Here is a 17,968-nt window from a genome sequence, read left to right as displayed (position 1 = left end):
CACTCCTACTTATTTTTGTCTCTTTTTCCATTTTAAAATCCCAATTTTTCCACCTTTTGTGAATTCTTTTCTGTTTATATACCGCCGCGTTTTCCGGTTTACCCTTCGCTCTTTTCTCTGCCCCGTCTTCCTTTTCCAAAATCCGCTCACTCTGCCAGTCTCATTTCAAGTCTGTTTCATGTTTTAATCTTCTTAATCTTTTTTTTTTCCACAGCCACGCCACCTCATTTCCTTTCCCGTTCCTTCCAACACCCTGTTGATTTTTCGATGCCATTTTCACGGCTCGTGTTTCCACCCAACCATGTCATCCTATATTTTTTCTTGTTTATCATCTCATTTTTGTTTCCCATCCACCCCGTTCTTTTGATGTGTCCCTCCCTCTCTATCTCCTGCTGTCTCATCTCTTACTGCTGTCTTTCAGCTGCAAAAAGAAAAAAAACCAGATTATTTCTCTTCACTCATCTTCGGGAAAGCATCAAAGAGGCACCGGCAAGAAGGATAAGAATAGAAAACTGATGCTATTTATAAGCTTCTCCAAAGAATGCCTATTAGCCAAAACAAGAGCACTGCCTCAGCTTTATTTGAACACATACAGACAGATGTCTACAGACAGCTCCCCTTGACCAGCTGGAACGGAAACGCAGTGAAAAAAAATGCCATAGCTGATATGCTCCTTTAAATAGACTGTGTTGGGGATGTATTGATGACCTATACTATAATAGAAACAACGCATTTATTACAATCTTCCAAAAGTTCCCTGTAATCATGCTTTTGCACTGCCATATCAGTCTTTCTCTTATCTGTAGCAAATTAATGTCCATAATTGCAGAACTTTGGCTCGGTGGCAACTTTTAAATCTTTCATGGTCCCTCCAAATGCACACACATCCACATTTGCACACACCCGCATGGTGTAGCGCTGACAGCTGACTGATGTTGGCCTCATGAAGCACAGTGATCTCCCTTAATTATACATGATCTGTCACAGAAGAGAGGGACGGAGAGAAAGAAGACAGTGGAGGAGATGGGGGAGGGGGGGGGGGGCGAGGAGACAGAAAGAAGATATTGATGAGAGGCAGGCAAAAATAGAAAGTGAGAAAAGGTGGTCGGAGCGGTAAATGCGAAGCTGAAAATGGAGCAGAGGATAAGTGGGGTGAAAGAGGGAGCGGGAGTTGGAGGAGCGGAAAGTTAAGATGCCGGGGGAGATGATAGAGAGAAAGAGGAGAAGGACAGAAGAGAGGATGGGAGGAAAACGAGTGAAAGGAAATCAGAGGACGCCACCGTGTATTGATCTTGACGTCTCCCCTTCGGCTGGTTGGACTTAACATTGCCACTGAACATGAGAGCAGCAGGTTGGACTCATTCACCTTCAACCTCCAGGATGTAGGCTGCAGGCACATGCCACATATCCCCAATCGCTCTTTGCCTGCCTTATACACTGCTGTCAATCTGTTTTCCTAAACATAATTACACTCTTCTGGAGGCTGTCACTGCCCTGTATGACAATATTTTCCCAGTCATAGACCATAGGCTAAGAGAGAGAAATCCAGTCCTCCTGCCTGATACACACACAACCGCATCCCACTCCATATTACTATAACTAGAACAGAAGTGCTCGTCGTATATACCTCTTAATATTGCTGAGTCAGATTTATATGTATTATAAAAAGTCTTTCTCAGAAGCAAGTCTCCTCACTCAGCAGCAATCTTAAAATGTCTCCTAAATTTCCACTTATCTGGGAACTTATTATCAATCTGGTCATTAAAATTGGATCAAATCTGATGAAAAAACAAACAAAAAGTTGAAAGGTTTAAAGACTACGAGGCAAAACTGTATCGTTTTATATTTCATATTTCTGTATAGTTTTTATATTTATATCCTGTTCATAGCCTGTACATAGCTTGCACACTCACTACAGCCTGTACATACTTATAGGTATAGCATATTCATAACATACCTTCATACCGCGTACATTGTAACATGCCCATAATAGACCCATATTTTGTACCCTCATACTTATAACAGACCCATTTCTGTAATATATCTATATATCTATATTATTGCTAAAACACTTCCTGGGTGGATGCAAAATGCATTTCGTAGCCTTGTACTTGTGACATGACAGTGACAATAAAGTTGAATTCTATTCTATTCTATTCTAAACATGGTTTTAAAAAGCTTTTGTCCCCTTTAATTTGTCTTTCCAACTTCATATTTGCTGTTGCAGGTTCTCCCAACAGTTACATTTCAGGTTTCTTTGAATGCCACACAGTACACATGATTTGTTTTAGGCTGTAAATGAGCCTTTTTAACAAATTTGTGCACTACAGTGAAGAAAATTGAAAAAATGACAGTGATGTTATGTGTCCTGTGTTCCTCGTAATCATATAACAGTCATACACAAAAAAGTAAGTGTTTCCCCCTGATTCAACAGCCTGCAGAAACACCTTTGGCAGCAAAGGTGTGTCTCAGTGTCTTTATCAGTCTCTCATGTTGCTGTGGAGGATTTTTGGCACACTTTTCATTACAACTTTGCTGCAGTTCATTGAGCTTTGTGGGCTTTCATTTATGCACAGCTTTCTTAACAGCTTTCCCACCACTCAATCAGCTTGATGTCTGCACTTTGACCGGGCCATTGCAACACTTTGATTAGTTTCTTTTTCAGACTTTCTGTTGTAGATTTGCTGCTGTGCTCGGGATCATTGCCCTGTTGTATGACCCAGTTTCTGCCAAGCTCCAGCTGCCAAACAAATGGACTTGGTATACATAGAAAGTCATGGTTGACTCAGAGCCTGCAAGGTGCCCGGTCCTGTGGCACAAAATAAGCCTAAAATGTTGTCCCGTTGAGCTCAGTATGAGGTGTTTATACTTGATTTGTTGTGTTTGATGTTCTCCAAATGTGGCTCTGTGGCTCTTAAAAAAGTCACGCCTTTTCAGCCCATTTTTAATTGTGCATCATGAACTTTAACATTTATCATGCTGAGGCCTGTGAACTCTAAAATGTAGCTCTTGGGTTTTTTTTTAATTATTATTATTTCTCTGAGCATTGTAAGGTCAGACGTTGGGGTGAAATTTCTGGGGAGATCATGGCATGGTCTTAACACCAAACTGAATGATCCAGACCAGCAAACTGTCAAAAATTGTGCTCCATCGAGATGTTTACACTTGCATGAGTATACCTGGCTGCTACGAGCCTTTTTAATTCCAATGGAAATAAAAATTGTGAACTTTTTCCCCCACTGGACAGAGTCCAGTGAAAACTTTCTTTTTCACATGTTTGTAAATGACTAGAACTTTAAATTAACCTATTGTTTTACTAGGTTGGTATACTTTCAGGTTCTGTCCGGCCCTGATTATGTCAAGACAGTTGAAACCCAGTTTAATTTTTAATCATTTGCTCTTTGCTTTTTGTGAAATGCAAAAACAAAAATAAAAGTCACCTTACCATATCCACTAATGTTTACATTTAACTGATGATTTCTCAAACAGTTTCTGGCATTCAGCATTTAGAAACCAGGGCAACAAATAAATATACATTTAAAATAAAAGAACAATTCAAAGCAATGGACAGCGAGAGGTGAAGAAGAGAGTGCAGGCAAGGTGGAGAGAGTAGATAGTGTGATTTGTGACAGAAGGATAGTAGCACAAGTGAAAGGGAAGGATCGCAAGATGGTTGTGAGATCTGCTGTGATGTATGATGTGGAGACACTAACAGCACTAACAAAAAAAAACAAAAATGAGGAGGCAGAGCAAAAGATGTTCAGATTTTTTACTGAGAGTGACCACAAGTGACAAGATTAGAAATGAGTACACCAGAAGGACAGCTCAGATGGAGTGTTTTGAGACAAAGTTAGAGAGGAAAGGCTCTAACAGAAGAGTACGCAAGGGATAACAGGAGGCAGATGATCTGCTGTGGTGACCCCTAAAGACAGCAGCCAAAATATAAATGATGAATTCATACCTAACCCCATATTTTTTATCAATTAATAACAATGACAAAAAAGCATCAGGGTGATCTATAGTCAGGTAAAGATCAGCACAACAGCAGCAACAAACACATTTTCCCTACATAAATCTGATTTAATCAATTTAAGCTCAGCACAAGCTCTTGGAGTTAAAGTCTGATATTTTCATTAACGGACACAAAGATGTGACAGAAAAACAAACGCTTTATTCTGTTGGTGCATTTTTTCAAATAAATTAATCGTTCAGACTATTTTTATTGTCGACCTGAAAAACCAAAGTGAAAATCCTCGGGCTCTGTAGAGACTAAGGAAGCCACAAACGAGATGGTGCACCTGGATGACACACCGATCAGCCGTGTCTGACGAATTATAGTCTGACACCAGCTTTCTTAAGCAGTCAGTTTGCTTTCTCTTTATACTGCCAATTAACCTCGAACTTACTTCAGTAATAAACAGCACCATACACAATCATGAGCAACTCCAGCTTCAAATTGCCTCAGTGTTTAGTAGCGCTTCATTCTCTTGACTGGATAAAAATAGTTTCTTATTTATAGAACTGAGTCCTAATTGGCTCCTACAAGCTTTCCAACAACGGAAATACAATGTGAATGTTATCTGTATCACCGGGGAAGAATGAGATTGGAAAACTTCTAGCAAATATTTGACACTTTCTTCTTCTACTTGATTAAAACTTCAAACAACAGCCTTATGAAAATCAGTCAGTATCGCCTCTTATTTATCTTAGTTATCGAGCCTCTTTTTGGGGATTCTCAAGTGCAACTCCACCAAACGTGATGAGCAGAAATCGTATATTTGTTACATTTAAAGCAGACAGTAAATGCACCACATGTAAGGAGACCTCCAGAGTGCAAGAGGTTAAATTTAAGACCATTTATTCATAACTTTCACTGTAAAGAAAATAAACTTATCATCCCTTATCATGTCCTTTATATTAAGCCTGTTTTATATCATTCATGTTTACTACCTACACTCACCGGTCACTCTATTAGTCGCACTTTGCTTTTAGTGTGTTGGACCTCCTTTTGCCTTCAGACCTGTCTTAATTAGCAGCAGGCAGCAACAAACAGCAGCAGCAGTTGTTTTTCAGCTGCACATCCATGATGAGAATCAGAGAAAGTGGCTACACTGTGATCATGAAGTAGCAGTAACACTCAGGTAGGCAGTACTATTTAAATTATGCTTAAGTGATGATAATATCCCCCACACCAATACATCGACAACAACCTGAACATTTGATACAAAGCAGGATGCTGTTTATGGTAAATTCTGACTCTACCATCCAAATGTCACTGCATAATTTGAGACTCATCCAATCATGCAACCTTTTTCTAATCTTCTGTTGTCCAATTTTGGTGAGCCCGTGCGGATGACTGCCTCAATTTTCTTATTCTATCTAACAGGAGCGGCACCCAGTGTGGTCTTCTGCAGCTTTAGCCCACCTGCTTCAAGGTTTGAGATGTTGTGCGTTCAGAAATGGTCTTCTGCATACAAGTGGTTATTTGAGCTACTTTTGCCTTCCTGTCAGCTCAAAGCTGCCTCATCATTCTCCTCTGACATCAACAAGGTATAGGATAGGCAGTGTTGGGGAGTAACGGAATACATGTACCGCCGTTACGTATTTAAAATACAAAATATGAGTAACTGTATTCCGTTACAGTTACCGTTTAAAAAGGTGGTATTTAGAATACAGTTACTTTGTTGAAATAAATGGATTACACGGCGGTACTTCCCTGTTTCATATTGTGGCGGGTCAGGCCTGTTTGGGTTTTGTTTGACAGCTACGTTCTGTTGTTCCAGGCGGCAGCGTTATGGTTGCCATGGTTACAGGGTGACGCTCTCTCTCAGCTTGTTTCCTGGGTGAGAGAGGCCTTTTTGGTGTTGTTGTACTAAGCTAATAGGCAGAATGCTACAGGTATAGCTCTAAAGAATGTAGCATCATAGGCAGTGTAGTCCGTGCTGCAGGGAGAATGGACTGCCATACTCGTTATGTGTCCGTGAGCGAGGGAGGGAGAAAAAGGAAAAGTAGAGCTGTCATCTAGCAAAAACGGGAGCTGGAAGCATGTAAATATAATAATAACCACTGCAGCCAAGAAGAGCGCCTGAGGAGGCCAGTTGTAAGTAAGCTATTAAGACTCGACTGTACACCGTGTTCGTGTTTTCCTCCGAAAACAATAAGTTCCGTTGCAGCAGCCTTTCAACGCCTCTCTCTGTCTCTTGCAAGCAAAGTTGACCCAGACAACAAAGTAAAGCTATTTTTCGGCTACGAGCCCGACGGAACCCACCATATTAGCCAGAGGTCCCTTTACTACGGTTCAGAGCCGCGGACCTTCAGTAACAGTAATAAATAACAGCAATAGTACATTGCTGTGATTTATGCTGTTTACATAGTTGTAAACAGCATGATAATATATTAAGTAATCCAAAGTATTCAGAATACGTTACTCTCATTGAGTAACATAACGGAATACGTTACAGAATACATTTTGGGGCATGTATTCTGTAATCTGTAATGGAATACATTTTAAAAGTAACCTTCCCAACACTGAGGATAGGTGTACCTAGCAAAGTGCAAAGCAACTGCAAAGTTGCTTGAATTGTTCAAGTCACTTGAACATCCCTTTGTTTTTTGTACTGCGCTGGATATTGCCTTACAAGTAATTATACTGGGTTGGGTGTTTCGAGACTTTAAAGTCTTCAGGATTATCCATGCAGTGCCAAACACTGTGTCCCCAAAGGGAGCAGCTAATGCACCAGTGTCTTTAATCCAGAGTCAACTTAACTGATGCCTTAGAGAAAAGTTAAAGGAATCAAGGGCATCCCAGACTGGCATTACACTCTATTCAGTCGTGGTTTCTGCTCAGAAGTACATTTTAGGAACTATTCAAACACACAATTCTTTCAATTTTCCTATTTTCATGACGTGTTTGTCATTTTATTCTGACCTACATATGCAGGACAATTGGGAAAAGCTGACAAAATAAGAAATGCAAAGAGGAAAAAAAAGAGCAGATAAAGTAAGAGATGGAGGTCTCCTAGCAGCGGTAAGAGGAGACGCGCTGTTGTTGAGAAGCAGAAGTGTAGCATGAGGAGCACAGGAAATGTCATGAAATATGTAGGAAGGAGCAGCTCAGCACCGGAACACAAAGCCATTAAAGAAAGCCCTGGAAAATGCAGTCAGCTAGAAATATAAACGTCCATTTCCGTATCGTTCATAAATACTCTCACGGATAAAAGCACACACACGCTTTCACATCTCCTGGAAAAAAAAAAGTAAAAGCTTTAATACTCATGTACACAGTTTAACATATTCTTGTGCTCTCAGAGATGCAAGCACGAAACTGTACATGCATTATCAGCACTAAACACAAAGAAAACAGAGCCAATCTTGTCTCTCCTCTCTCTGCTCTCCTCCTTCTCTTCCACTGGACCTGAAGATGTTTTGTAAATCATTGATTGAGTACATGCAGGAAACCAGCGAGACAGCTAGTCTGACATGCAGCAAGTGCTCTCGGTGTTTCGGGTTAAACAGCAGGCCAGCGGAAAACTCGCTCCGAAGGCGGTTTAGGGCGAGAAGAGGTGGCGCTCTGAGCTCTGAGCACTCACTTCGCCCTCAGCCCCGTACAACTCACAGGCTTGTCAACAAGGTGCTTCAGCTGTGTGGAGGATTTGGTGCAGTGCTGAAGATGTAAGTGAAAAAACTATAGCACAGTACAATAGAATCCAGTCATATTGTGACTTGGCACTTATTTGCTGTTCAGCATTTCATATATTTTTATGTGTAATAATGCATCATAAACTGGAAGACTGACGGGATTTTATGTTTATCTCTCTGGCAGCAGCTGCAGCTCAGGGCTGGAGGGGCTGTGGAGCCTCACAGGATTTAGTTTGTTTGTGAAAACTGGAGGAAACTATACTTTCCTTTGTTCAAGCAGTCTTAAAACGTCCCAGCGTTAGATCTCAGGTGAGGATAGTTAAAGGATTCATTGACTGGATCCAAGGATCGGGTTTTACAAAGCACCTTGATTTGGATTTGACAGGATTTCAGTTTTGTTGTGGTTTTAATTTTGTGCTTCAGTTATCAGTCTGCCTGAGCGAATGTCTTCACTTATAGTTGACATTTTCATTTCAGATTTAAAAAAGATTACTGTTGCTGGCTATCAGCATGGCTAAATGATCACAACACTGGATGACCTGGACTGCAATCCAGCAAAAGTTCAGAGAAGGTAACAAAACTAATGGAGATGAAGAGAAACAGCATTTATTAAAGCTGTATGTGTCCGCTACAAAACAAGACGAGGGTGACTTCTTCTCTTTGTCTAGTCTATTTCTCCTGATCTCAATTCAGTCTCAAGGTAAATAGTGTTTTCCCCCTTTTCTGAACTAACATATATATTTATTCAGGATCAGACATAGTATCACCACATACTGGACAGTATGGCAGATTTTATTTTATTTTTTTACAACACATGCCCTTCCTGACACACACCGGTGGGATTTGTGTCTCTTTTCAGAATCGAACCAACAATATTTTGCTTTTTGGACAAACGTGGGACCAACTACACTAGGAGAGCAGCAAAAAATGTCTTCTTCTTTCAAATAAGAGGACTTCTGACAAACACATTACACATAGCAGGGCAAAGGATGCTTTTGGAAAGACTTATGCCACACCTTTATGTGACATTAAAGATATTAAAGCACAGAGTTGATCTTTTCCTGTTAATATTATTCACAAGCCCATTTTTAAAGTAATGAAAATTATTGTTTTTCTTGGTATATATGTGGGTACATTGATTTTAACAGAAATAAAAAAAATTGAAAGTAAGTTGCAGATCTTTTCAGCAGCTCATGTTAGGTCAAACTGCAAAAAGCAAATGAAAGTGATAGTTATAGACTCGGTTTCTCCACAATGGAGATAGCTCAGCATAAATACCTGCATCACGAACTCAGTGCTTTACAGTGACTGTCTTCACTGTCTGATAAAGACACTTGCTGCTGCTGGTGGTAGAGGGTATGTATTATCATCTCTGTGGCAAACAGAAATGAGACCACACAAGTAAAGCACATCAGTGTTTCCGTCTCTCTCCCACTCAGCCAGCCACAGCCTCTCATAATTGCAATCAATAACTCAAACAGTTTCCGTCCATGTTATCACTACTATCATCATCACCACCACGCCCATGGCGCTCCATCGTTTCATCTTCTATAAATCAAAGTTCATGAGACTTCACTCTATGGCAGTCACATCTAGCCACGCTGACCACAACGCAAATGCATGGATCGCTACTGGGCTTGCTGTTTTCTCTCCACTGCCTGAATCATCTGAGCAAGGCAGCAACCTCTCAGTAATTTACAGCAGAAGGGAAATTAAGGAGCAAGCTCTTATTAAACGACGAGTCATAATAATAATAATAATAATAATAATAATAATAATAATGATAATAAGCGTGAGGTTGTTGCAGCCCTCTAGTTTTAATTCTCCATGCCTGCGTAAAATTGATCCACTGCGTCCACGTGACATTCGCAATTATCAAAGACTACGAGATGGACTGGTAGATGAGACGCGCGAGGCTTTAATCTACCTGAATGCTGCAGGAGATCTCGGAGTCGTCCAGTAACCGGATCGTACAGAGGATCTCCTGGTCCAAGGAGCGGAGGCTTGGGCTGCGAAACCGGAGCATTTTCATCCTTCTGTCGGTTCTGTTTCAGCCCCTCATGTCGGAGGTTCCACAGACAAGACCAGACGCGCGCAGAGGCTCACGCACACGGATGACTCACGCACACGCACGCGTCCGCGTATACATTGCCGTTCAGTCGGGTCTTGTCACCCCTTGAGACGCCCTTGGAGATGAATGGGTGGATGGGGTGGTGGATGGTTAGATGGATGGATAAGAGAGCGGATGGATGCAGCAGAGAAGGATGGGAGGAGAGCTTTCATCCGTCTCCAGCCTGCCCACTGATGGATCTACAGGACGGAGGATGGTTTTCCCTCTACTCCTCCTCTCTCTCTCTCTCTCTCCCTCTGGCTCAACCCCACTTCACCCTTCTCATTGCTCCTCATTGCAATTACATCCAAATGACACGGGAGACCTGGCGAGTGTAGATTGCCCTGCCCTGTGGATACCCTTTGATTATAACTAGTTAGCAATTATAACAAGTGTTATTATTTCAGAGGTTGCTGATGCTGCAAAAACGGCATCTTTACCTTCTATATGCATTTAAATGTTTGCGTTAGCGATAAATAATAAAACTCATATAATATATATGTATTGTTACTGATATTTCCTCATTGTAACGACACTCAAACTGAGATTAAATAATTAATTCCATCGGTAATGACGTCAGAGACAATTTCGTTGTAACGCAACACCGCGGTCCCTTTAATTGTTAACGTAAGCGACGTGCTTTGTGCGTCATCACGTCCCTTAGCAAAACAGCCAGAGGCCATGGTCCAAATCGTTCGTTCATGGGATGTTATCGCCTCTTTCATGCGCCGGAGTCACGTTCAGCAGGCAGGTCTCACATTTGTGTTACTGTTTGTTTCAGCTTTTCAGGAAGGCTTGATTTTTTTTTCGTGACGTAAAACCGAGACTGTGTTTTCTTTAACGAACAGCAGCTGTAAACGTCCTAAAGTCTGCCAGTAAAGATTGAATTGAATTGAATTTTAGTGGGAGGCTGCACTTCAGCTGGACTTCCGCGCTTAAGAACTGATCGCTTTTTATAGCTACGGAAGCTCCACCCGTTCATTATAAAGGCGGCATCGGTTACAGTTTAAACGTTCAGTTAACTGGACAGAGCAAAAAAACAACCCAGGAGATTAGTCCTTAAGGGAACTATCATTAGCTGTAGAAAACATTTATGCATGCACTCATCGGCCACTTTATGAGGTATCACGTTGGCCCACCTTTTACCTTCAAAACTACCTTAATTCTTCATGGCATGAATTCAACAAAGTGCTGGAAACATTCCTCAGATGTTTTTGCTTCACACTGACATGATAGCATCAGGTGCAGATCCCAAAGATGCTCTACTGGATTCAGATCTGGCGACTGTGAACTTATTGTCAGGAAACCAGTGTGAGATTATTTGAGCTTTGTGGCATGACTTGGCATCCTACTGGAAGCACCCATCAGATGATAGCAACACTGTCGTTATAAAGGGTTTAAATGATGGTCAATTCAGTTTTAAGGGGTTCAAAGTGTGCCGAAAAACCATTCCCCACACCATTACACCACCAGCAACAGCCTGTACTGCTGTTACAATGCAGGACTTGTTGTGAGCTTTGCTTCTTATCCTGCTGAAAACAGCCATCAGAAGATGGTTAAAGTGTGGTTATAAAGGGATGGACCGATGACTCCAGAAAACAGTCATTGGGATGGACGTGGTCACCAACAGTACTCTGGTAGGCTGTGGTGTTTACTTGAAGCTCAGTTGGTACTAAGGGGCCCAAAGTGTGCCAGTGAAATATCCCCCACACCATTTCCACTCCATCTCTAGCTAAAGCTCTGATACAAGACAGGCTGGATCAAGAATTTCATGTTGTTTACCCCCAGATTTCTGACTGTGTACCATCCCAAAGAACTGACGCTCATGAGATATTTTCTCTTTTTTAGACCAGTCTCTGTAAACCTTTGAGATGCCTGTGTGAGAAAATCCCAGCATATCAGCAGTTTCTGAAAAACTCAGACCAGCCCACGTGATACCAACTAGCATACCGCATTCAAAATCATTCAAATCACCTTCGTCTCCCTTTGTGATACTCTGTTTGAACTTCGGCAGGTTGACCACATCTGATGTACTTAGTTGCTGCCATGTTATTGGCTAATTAGATATTTGTGTAAACAAGCAGTTGAACACGTGTGCCTAATAAAATGGCCAGTTAGTTCTCATGATTGTCGTTATTAATTTGACTTAAGTAAAATGTTCAGTGGGTGCTTTTCACTTCTAATGAAGTATTTTTACAGTAATTTATTAGTATTGATTTAAACTCTAAAAGCTCTAAAATCTTACAATCAGATATATTTATTTCCTTTTTCTTGTTTAATCCTTTTCAGGAAAAACCTGCTTTAAATATAGTGCATGAAGAACCACAACCAGGATGATCTACATCATAATGGGAGTCTCGGGTTGTGGAAAGTATGTACGCAGTATGTTCATGTATTTCATGCATAAGTGCTTTGTGAAACAAAAGTAAATGAGTTTTTTCTGTACCATTATAACCATCAGTATATAATCATACCCTGTTTAATAGAGATTATATTGACAGACAATGGCAATTTTATTTATATTACACATTTTATTACATGTAAACTCAATGTGGTTAACACACAAAATAAAGACATAAAAACAATGTCTTAAGACAGTGAAAACAGCACAAAAAAGAAGTAGAGAATTCTCACAGCTAAAAGAGAAGGTCCATGTAAGTATTTTCAAAATTAGTTAATAATAATATCATATTTTCATGATATTAAAGGATGCTGACAGTTGTTCTATTGTAACATTTCTCAAATGTTGCTAAACCAGTTTTGTCCTTCCATCCATCCATCCATTCGCTTCCGCTTATCCTTTTCAGGGTCGCGGGGGTCGCTGGAGCCTATCCCAGCTGTCATAGGGCGAGAGGCAGGGTACACCCTGGACAGGTCGCCAGTCTGTCGCAGGGCTAACACACAGGGACAGACAACCATTTGCACTCACATTCACTCACACATTCACACCTAGTGGTAATTTAGATTATCCAATTAACCTATCCCCACAAGCTGCATGTCTTTGGACGGTGGGAGGAAGCCGGAGTACCCGGAGGGAACCCACGCAAACACGGGGAGAACATGCAAACTCCACACAGAAAGACCCCGGCCTGATGTTGGAATTGAACTCAGGACCTTCTTGCTGTGCGGCAACAGTGCTAACCACCGTGCCACCGTGCTGCCAACCAGTTTTGTCCTTGATACTCTCTATTTATTTATTTTAAATATAGAAGCACCTTTGGGATCTTCCTATCTGAAAAGGTAAGTAGCCTCAACTCTAACCAACAACCTCCCTACACACACACACACACACACACACACACACACACACACACACACACACACACACACACACACACACACACACACCTACCTCCCTCTTGGTTCCTTGTGTGCCTAATACTCTTCTGTCCATGTGTGTTTACCCATCAGCTGGGTTGGCCCCTGTACGAAGGGGATGACTTCCACCCACGGGAGAACATTGAGAAGATGTCTCGCGGTGAAGCGCTTACAGATCAGGTCAGCCCAGGTGTGTGTGTGTGTGTTTGAGTGTGTGTGTGCATTCTGTCTGCTTCACTTACATGTCAATCATTTATGGCGTTCAGTCTCTCTTCTGTCAGGACTAAATAACTCTGTTTGACTTGCAGAAACACAAAACTCAACAAGTAGCCGGAGGGATCTTCAGTCGTGCAGACAGTGAAAGCAGCAGGGAGCGATGCTGAATTTTTCATAATAACCGTCAGTCCTGAAATTCAGTTCAGTCATTTATTATCTGTTTGTTCAGGGCTCATCTCCTCCCCGTCCGTGCTGACTTTTTAAATAAAGGGAGCCCTCCAAACAATTGTCTGGCTTCCTGCCAAAGTTGATTATACACGCTTACAGGCAGAGGAGCCCCCGCCAGCATTTGGCAGCAGTTCACCGGTAGCAGTGTTTGGTGGCAGATGATAACCTCCCACTCAGAGGTCTGCTTTGAACAGCGAGGAGAATTACCCAGGGATGTGCTCCGTCCAACCCTTTGGCATATTTTAAAAATTGTCAACAGTTGGCAGTTTGAGAATAAATGATGTGTGAGGAGTGGAGCAGAAATGTAAATACAGGATTACTGTCAGGCTCCGGCAAAATGTGTCTTTCATGCTACTATTAGAGTTGGCAGGTTGAGGTTGGCGTGACCAAACAGGACATGAGCACGCTCAGAAACCTGCATGCAAGGGAGTGAGATTCATCACAGAAACATGGCTCTAGTTCAACTAGAGCTGAACATGCAGCCAAAGTTGGACTAATTCTGTTTCTAATTGCAGCGTAATCAAAGATGCGTTTGTGTTGCCACGTCTGTCTGATCTCTGTTTGATCCCTGATTGTTTTTTTAACCATGCGAGTTGTAAATGTGGGTCGTTACTCTGATTAGACCCTCTGTAAACAGTTTCTACCACATTACGCTCACTGCAGTCAGGTCTGTGCAGCCTCTGTGTTTCTGAGGAGCTTGCATAGGTTGAACCATATGTTTGATTATCAAAAGTGAGGGAAGTACCTTCTCTGGGTTTAATCTGCTGAAAACTGTTACCCAGAAGTTATTGTAATAGTCATTAAATCACATCTTTATTGACGGATACCAAAGGTGTTATAACTTGTAAATGAGAGTACAGGGAAGGTCATCAAATGTCTTTATGAAGGAAACAGACAAGATTTCAAGTCTTTTCCAGCATAATTCAAAGATTCTCAGTGGGCTTTAGAGGTGGACCCTGTGGTGTCCAGTCACAGAGTTAAAAAGATGTCTGACGCTTCCCTAGTCACTTTCATAATTTTAGCCCGATGAATCCTGGCATTGTCATCTTGGAATATGCCCCTGCCAATAGGGATGAAAATATTAATTAATGGAAAAACCTGATCGTTAAGTAGGTTCAGGTAGTCAGCTGACCTCATTTTTGGGCACATAATGTTGCTGAACCTTAGACCCGACCAGCTGTAGCAACCCCACTTCATAACAGGCTCGTGTGATAGGGAGTGGGGTTAATGACTGCAACACTTCATCCTCTTCTCTTCTTACCCTTTACCGTTTTCTTTCCACTCATTACAGAGTAGATCTGGACTCCTCAGACCACATGACCTTTTTGTTTTGCCTCCAGGAATATCAGAGCTCTTTTTCCCCAATTTGCATCGCTGATATGTGGTTTTCTTAAGGCCATGAGTACTGCAGTTTTTTTTACAATTTGCTTGATACAAGTCATAATTTGACCCTTTTTTTCCACAATGTCTTTCAAAATGTTTCTTTAACAAATGAGGAGCTGCTCACGTCGTTAGTTTGTTTCAAATCATTTGTTGCCAGCGGAAACACGTTATTCACCGCAGTAATTACCCAGTGGAAGGTTCTTAGTTATTTGTGTAGTTAAATCCATGTGGTGACTTTTCTTTTAGCCATATATATATATATATATATATATATATATATATACACACACACACCAGCTGGTAAACTATTTAAAGGAGTTAAATACACAATCTTAAACTAAGCTGTGCACAACAAAAATCAGTTTTTGTGTTTAGTGTTTGCATTTCTTTGTCTCTGCAGGACAGATTGCCGTGGCTTCTCAAACTACACGAAGTCATTCGGAGGTGAGCGCTAACCAATCTCTACAAATACATAAGTTCTATCATTTCAAAGGACACAACATTGGCTTTTTTTTTTAACCCATCAGCCTTTTAAAGGTTGATGTGGGGGGTGCTGTCATCACATCAAAGGTTATAAACGGGAGGGCGAGGCGGCAGGATTTTGACCTCGACCTCACAGTCAAGGTCAGAGGTCAAGTTTTCTAAAAATCTTGTGACTGAGGGGGTACAACTGATGGCCACCAGTGTTTTGTGGCAATTTACCCTAATATCTGCTCTAAGCTTCATGCTAAACTTAGGTAGTACAACTGCACACACACACGTTTCATGAAAACAGGAGGTATTTTTTATGACATAAAGGAGAAGATGATGGGTTTAGAGGTAGAGCTGAAGAGCAGAGGAGCGAGGTGAGAATGTGCAGGCATGAAATTGTCGAGAGAGAAAAAATGTCAACGATGGTCGTGAAAATTGAGATGAAAACCAGAGAGCCAGGAAAAACAGTTTGGGGAGTAAAGACAGATTAAGTCAGGAAAAGAGGTGAGGGAGAAGCAAAAAGTGTGTCGTCTTTTTCTAAAAACGTCAGCGGCAACATCAAAGAGTCCTTCTGCTTAACTCTTCCACACTCAGATGCACTTATTTTTCTCCATCCGCTCGTCCTTGCGTCAATCTTTTTCTCTTTAGTTGTTGAGACTAAAGTTTACTTTAAGCTTATTTTTTTTCAGTCTGAACTTCAGTAGTTATTCATTCCTGCCCTCAGCAACTTTGTACATATGTGCATGTCTTCCCGTTACAGAGAGAGGAGTTCAGGCTCTGATGCTCTCCTGGTGTGCTCTGCACTGAAGCACCAGTACAGACGGATCCTCCTCCATGGCTCCAAAGCCCTCACTTCCCCTTCGGAGACAGACCAAGAAATCTTCCCTCCAGCTTCTCCTGATGTCTTTTTTCTTTTCCTTCGTGGTGACTATGAATTCATTTACCAGAGGATGGTGGCCCGGAGGGGTCACTATATGAAAGCCGACATGCTGCGTTCCCAGTTTGATACTTTAGAGGCTCCGTCTGATGAGGAGAATGTGTTGACACTGGACATCCAGAGGGGCATCGATGATATGGCTGTGGAGGTTGAAAGGCACTTAATCAACCACAGGTCAGGGCTACCAGCGTAGCCTTGACCACCACAACAGACCACATGGGATCCTTAGCAGCTCTAACATTGATATTCCAGCAAATATTCAGGATCCTGCAGGATTACATTTGAATGACTTTGGTGATTCCCTGTGTGGCTCTCCACAGCAACCAGGAATTCACAGTTTCCACTTATTTGAAAACATCCAGCATCTACTCGATGGACTGGCACACAAGCTTGACAGTGGACATCAGATGTTTGGTTTTTTTTCCCCTCTTTCCCTTGAATATCTTGAAAACAGTTGAGCAGTAGATGAATCCGCATGTTTGATTATTATATTGTCACAGATGCACTTCCTGATGTTCCCCTCCTAGTTACCCAGGCTTGGACAAAGACTGGAAAGTTGTGACTCCACGAGGCTGGTGTGGTGTCTCCTTCTGGGGTCCCTGTGGGCATCTTTAGCATGTAAGTTGAATAAGTTAAATAGAACATGGAGCCCATTTTTATATAAATTTAAATCTATATAATTTTACAGAAATATAACATCTCTGTAAATTTTGTAATAGATTTAAAGGCCTCGGGAGTAATAAAAAGTATGATAAATGCCTTTATCAGGACAAAATTAATATTTTTAGACACTTGAAAACTAAATACCTACAAAGCTGTGGTAGAAATGATTAACATGTCAACATGACAGACTAAGATGATGAACATCAGTGTAGTCACACTGTCATGTGACATTTTAGCACCTCGCTCGAAGCAGCGAGGTCAGCCTAAGTAGAACAACACAGAGTGTGTGGCCTTTACTGTTGTTCTAGTCCCTTTTGAATACCTAATCAGTGTCTGGTTTGTAGTGAGGATGAGAAATAAATCACTGATTCAGTGTTGATGTAAAACCACAGAGTGTGGCAGGCTTGACGAGCTCATTAGTTATTTAGTAAAGAGTGGAATACACAGTATGTGTGATTTTCGAGAGTTCTAGCTGGTTGCAAACATTTAAAACATTTAAATATTTAGGTGCCATTCTAATAAAAGCATTGTGTGCTTTGAAACTGAACCGGTTTGTGCGTATTTAAGGATGGTATCTTTTAAGAATATGCCATGGTGAAGATAAAAGGTTTTTACAGCCTGCTGTGATTTCTGCCTGTGGGGGTGTATCCTGCCTTAGGTACCGCCCTTCTGTACCGCTAAGACCAGAGTGCTTAATTAAGGCCAGATAGATTTGTGTGGAGTGGAAGATGGTGCTAATTGTTTTTTGTTAAGTGACCAGCTTTTAGGTTTTTCTGTGTTTCTCTTCTTTTCATAGTGATAACATGTGACGAATCTCCTTTAGTTTAATCCTTTAACTAAAAAAAACAAACAAACACATATTTCATTACTAATTTTGCCTTCTTTTTCAATCTGGACATTTTTTGTTACTTCTCCACATACCCTGGACTTCTGGACGTTTCGAGTGTTTGATCATAAATGATGTGATGCTGATCTTTTTAATAGTTGGAATAAACACATGGAAG

General features: G+C 41.3%; 2 protein-coding genes across 6 annotated transcripts in view; one reads left to right on the top strand and one right to left on the bottom strand.

Moving 5' to 3' along the window:
* The window catches only part of frmd3 (FERM domain containing 3), a 63,590-nt gene extending 53,658 nt beyond the window's left edge, over positions 1-9,932 (bottom strand). For all 4 annotated transcript variants that reach the window (XM_087849191.1, XM_087849193.1, XM_087849192.1 and 1 more), the window contains exon 1: positions 9,566-9,932. In XM_087849191.1, coding sequence (XP_087705317.1) covers positions 9,566-9,670 — 105 coding nt within the window. In that variant the 5' untranslated portion in view covers positions 9,671-9,932. The remainder of the gene's footprint in view (positions 1-9,565) is intronic.
* A 350-nt stretch (positions 9,933-10,282) lies between these two features.
* On the top strand, positions 10,283-17,968 carry LOC102792078 (gluconokinase-like). 2 transcript variants are annotated; one of them, XM_087849196.1, is made up of 6 exons: positions 10,283-10,499; positions 12,038-12,119; positions 12,958-12,988; positions 13,160-13,246; positions 15,294-15,337; positions 16,125-17,968. In XM_087849196.1, exons 2-6 carry the CDS (start codon positions 12,082-12,084, stop codon positions 16,492-16,494), a joined length of 570 nt encoding a protein of 189 aa, XP_087705322.1. In that variant the 5' UTR covers positions 10,283-10,499; positions 12,038-12,081; the 3' UTR covers positions 16,495-17,968. The 2 variants fall into 2 exon arrangements, with proteins under 2 accessions (XP_087705322.1, XP_087705321.1); XM_087849195.1 differs by having other exon boundaries at positions 10,284-10,495.

This window comes from Neolamprologus brichardi, chromosome 12, assembly GCF_056152115.1.
Source record: "Neolamprologus brichardi isolate AB-2024 chromosome 12, ASM5615211v1, whole genome shotgun sequence".
Lineage (NCBI taxonomy): Eukaryota > Metazoa > Chordata > Actinopteri > Cichliformes > Cichlidae > Neolamprologus > Neolamprologus brichardi.
Note: the sequence above shows the minus strand (reverse complement) of the source record. Positions and strands in the feature narration are given on the sequence as shown.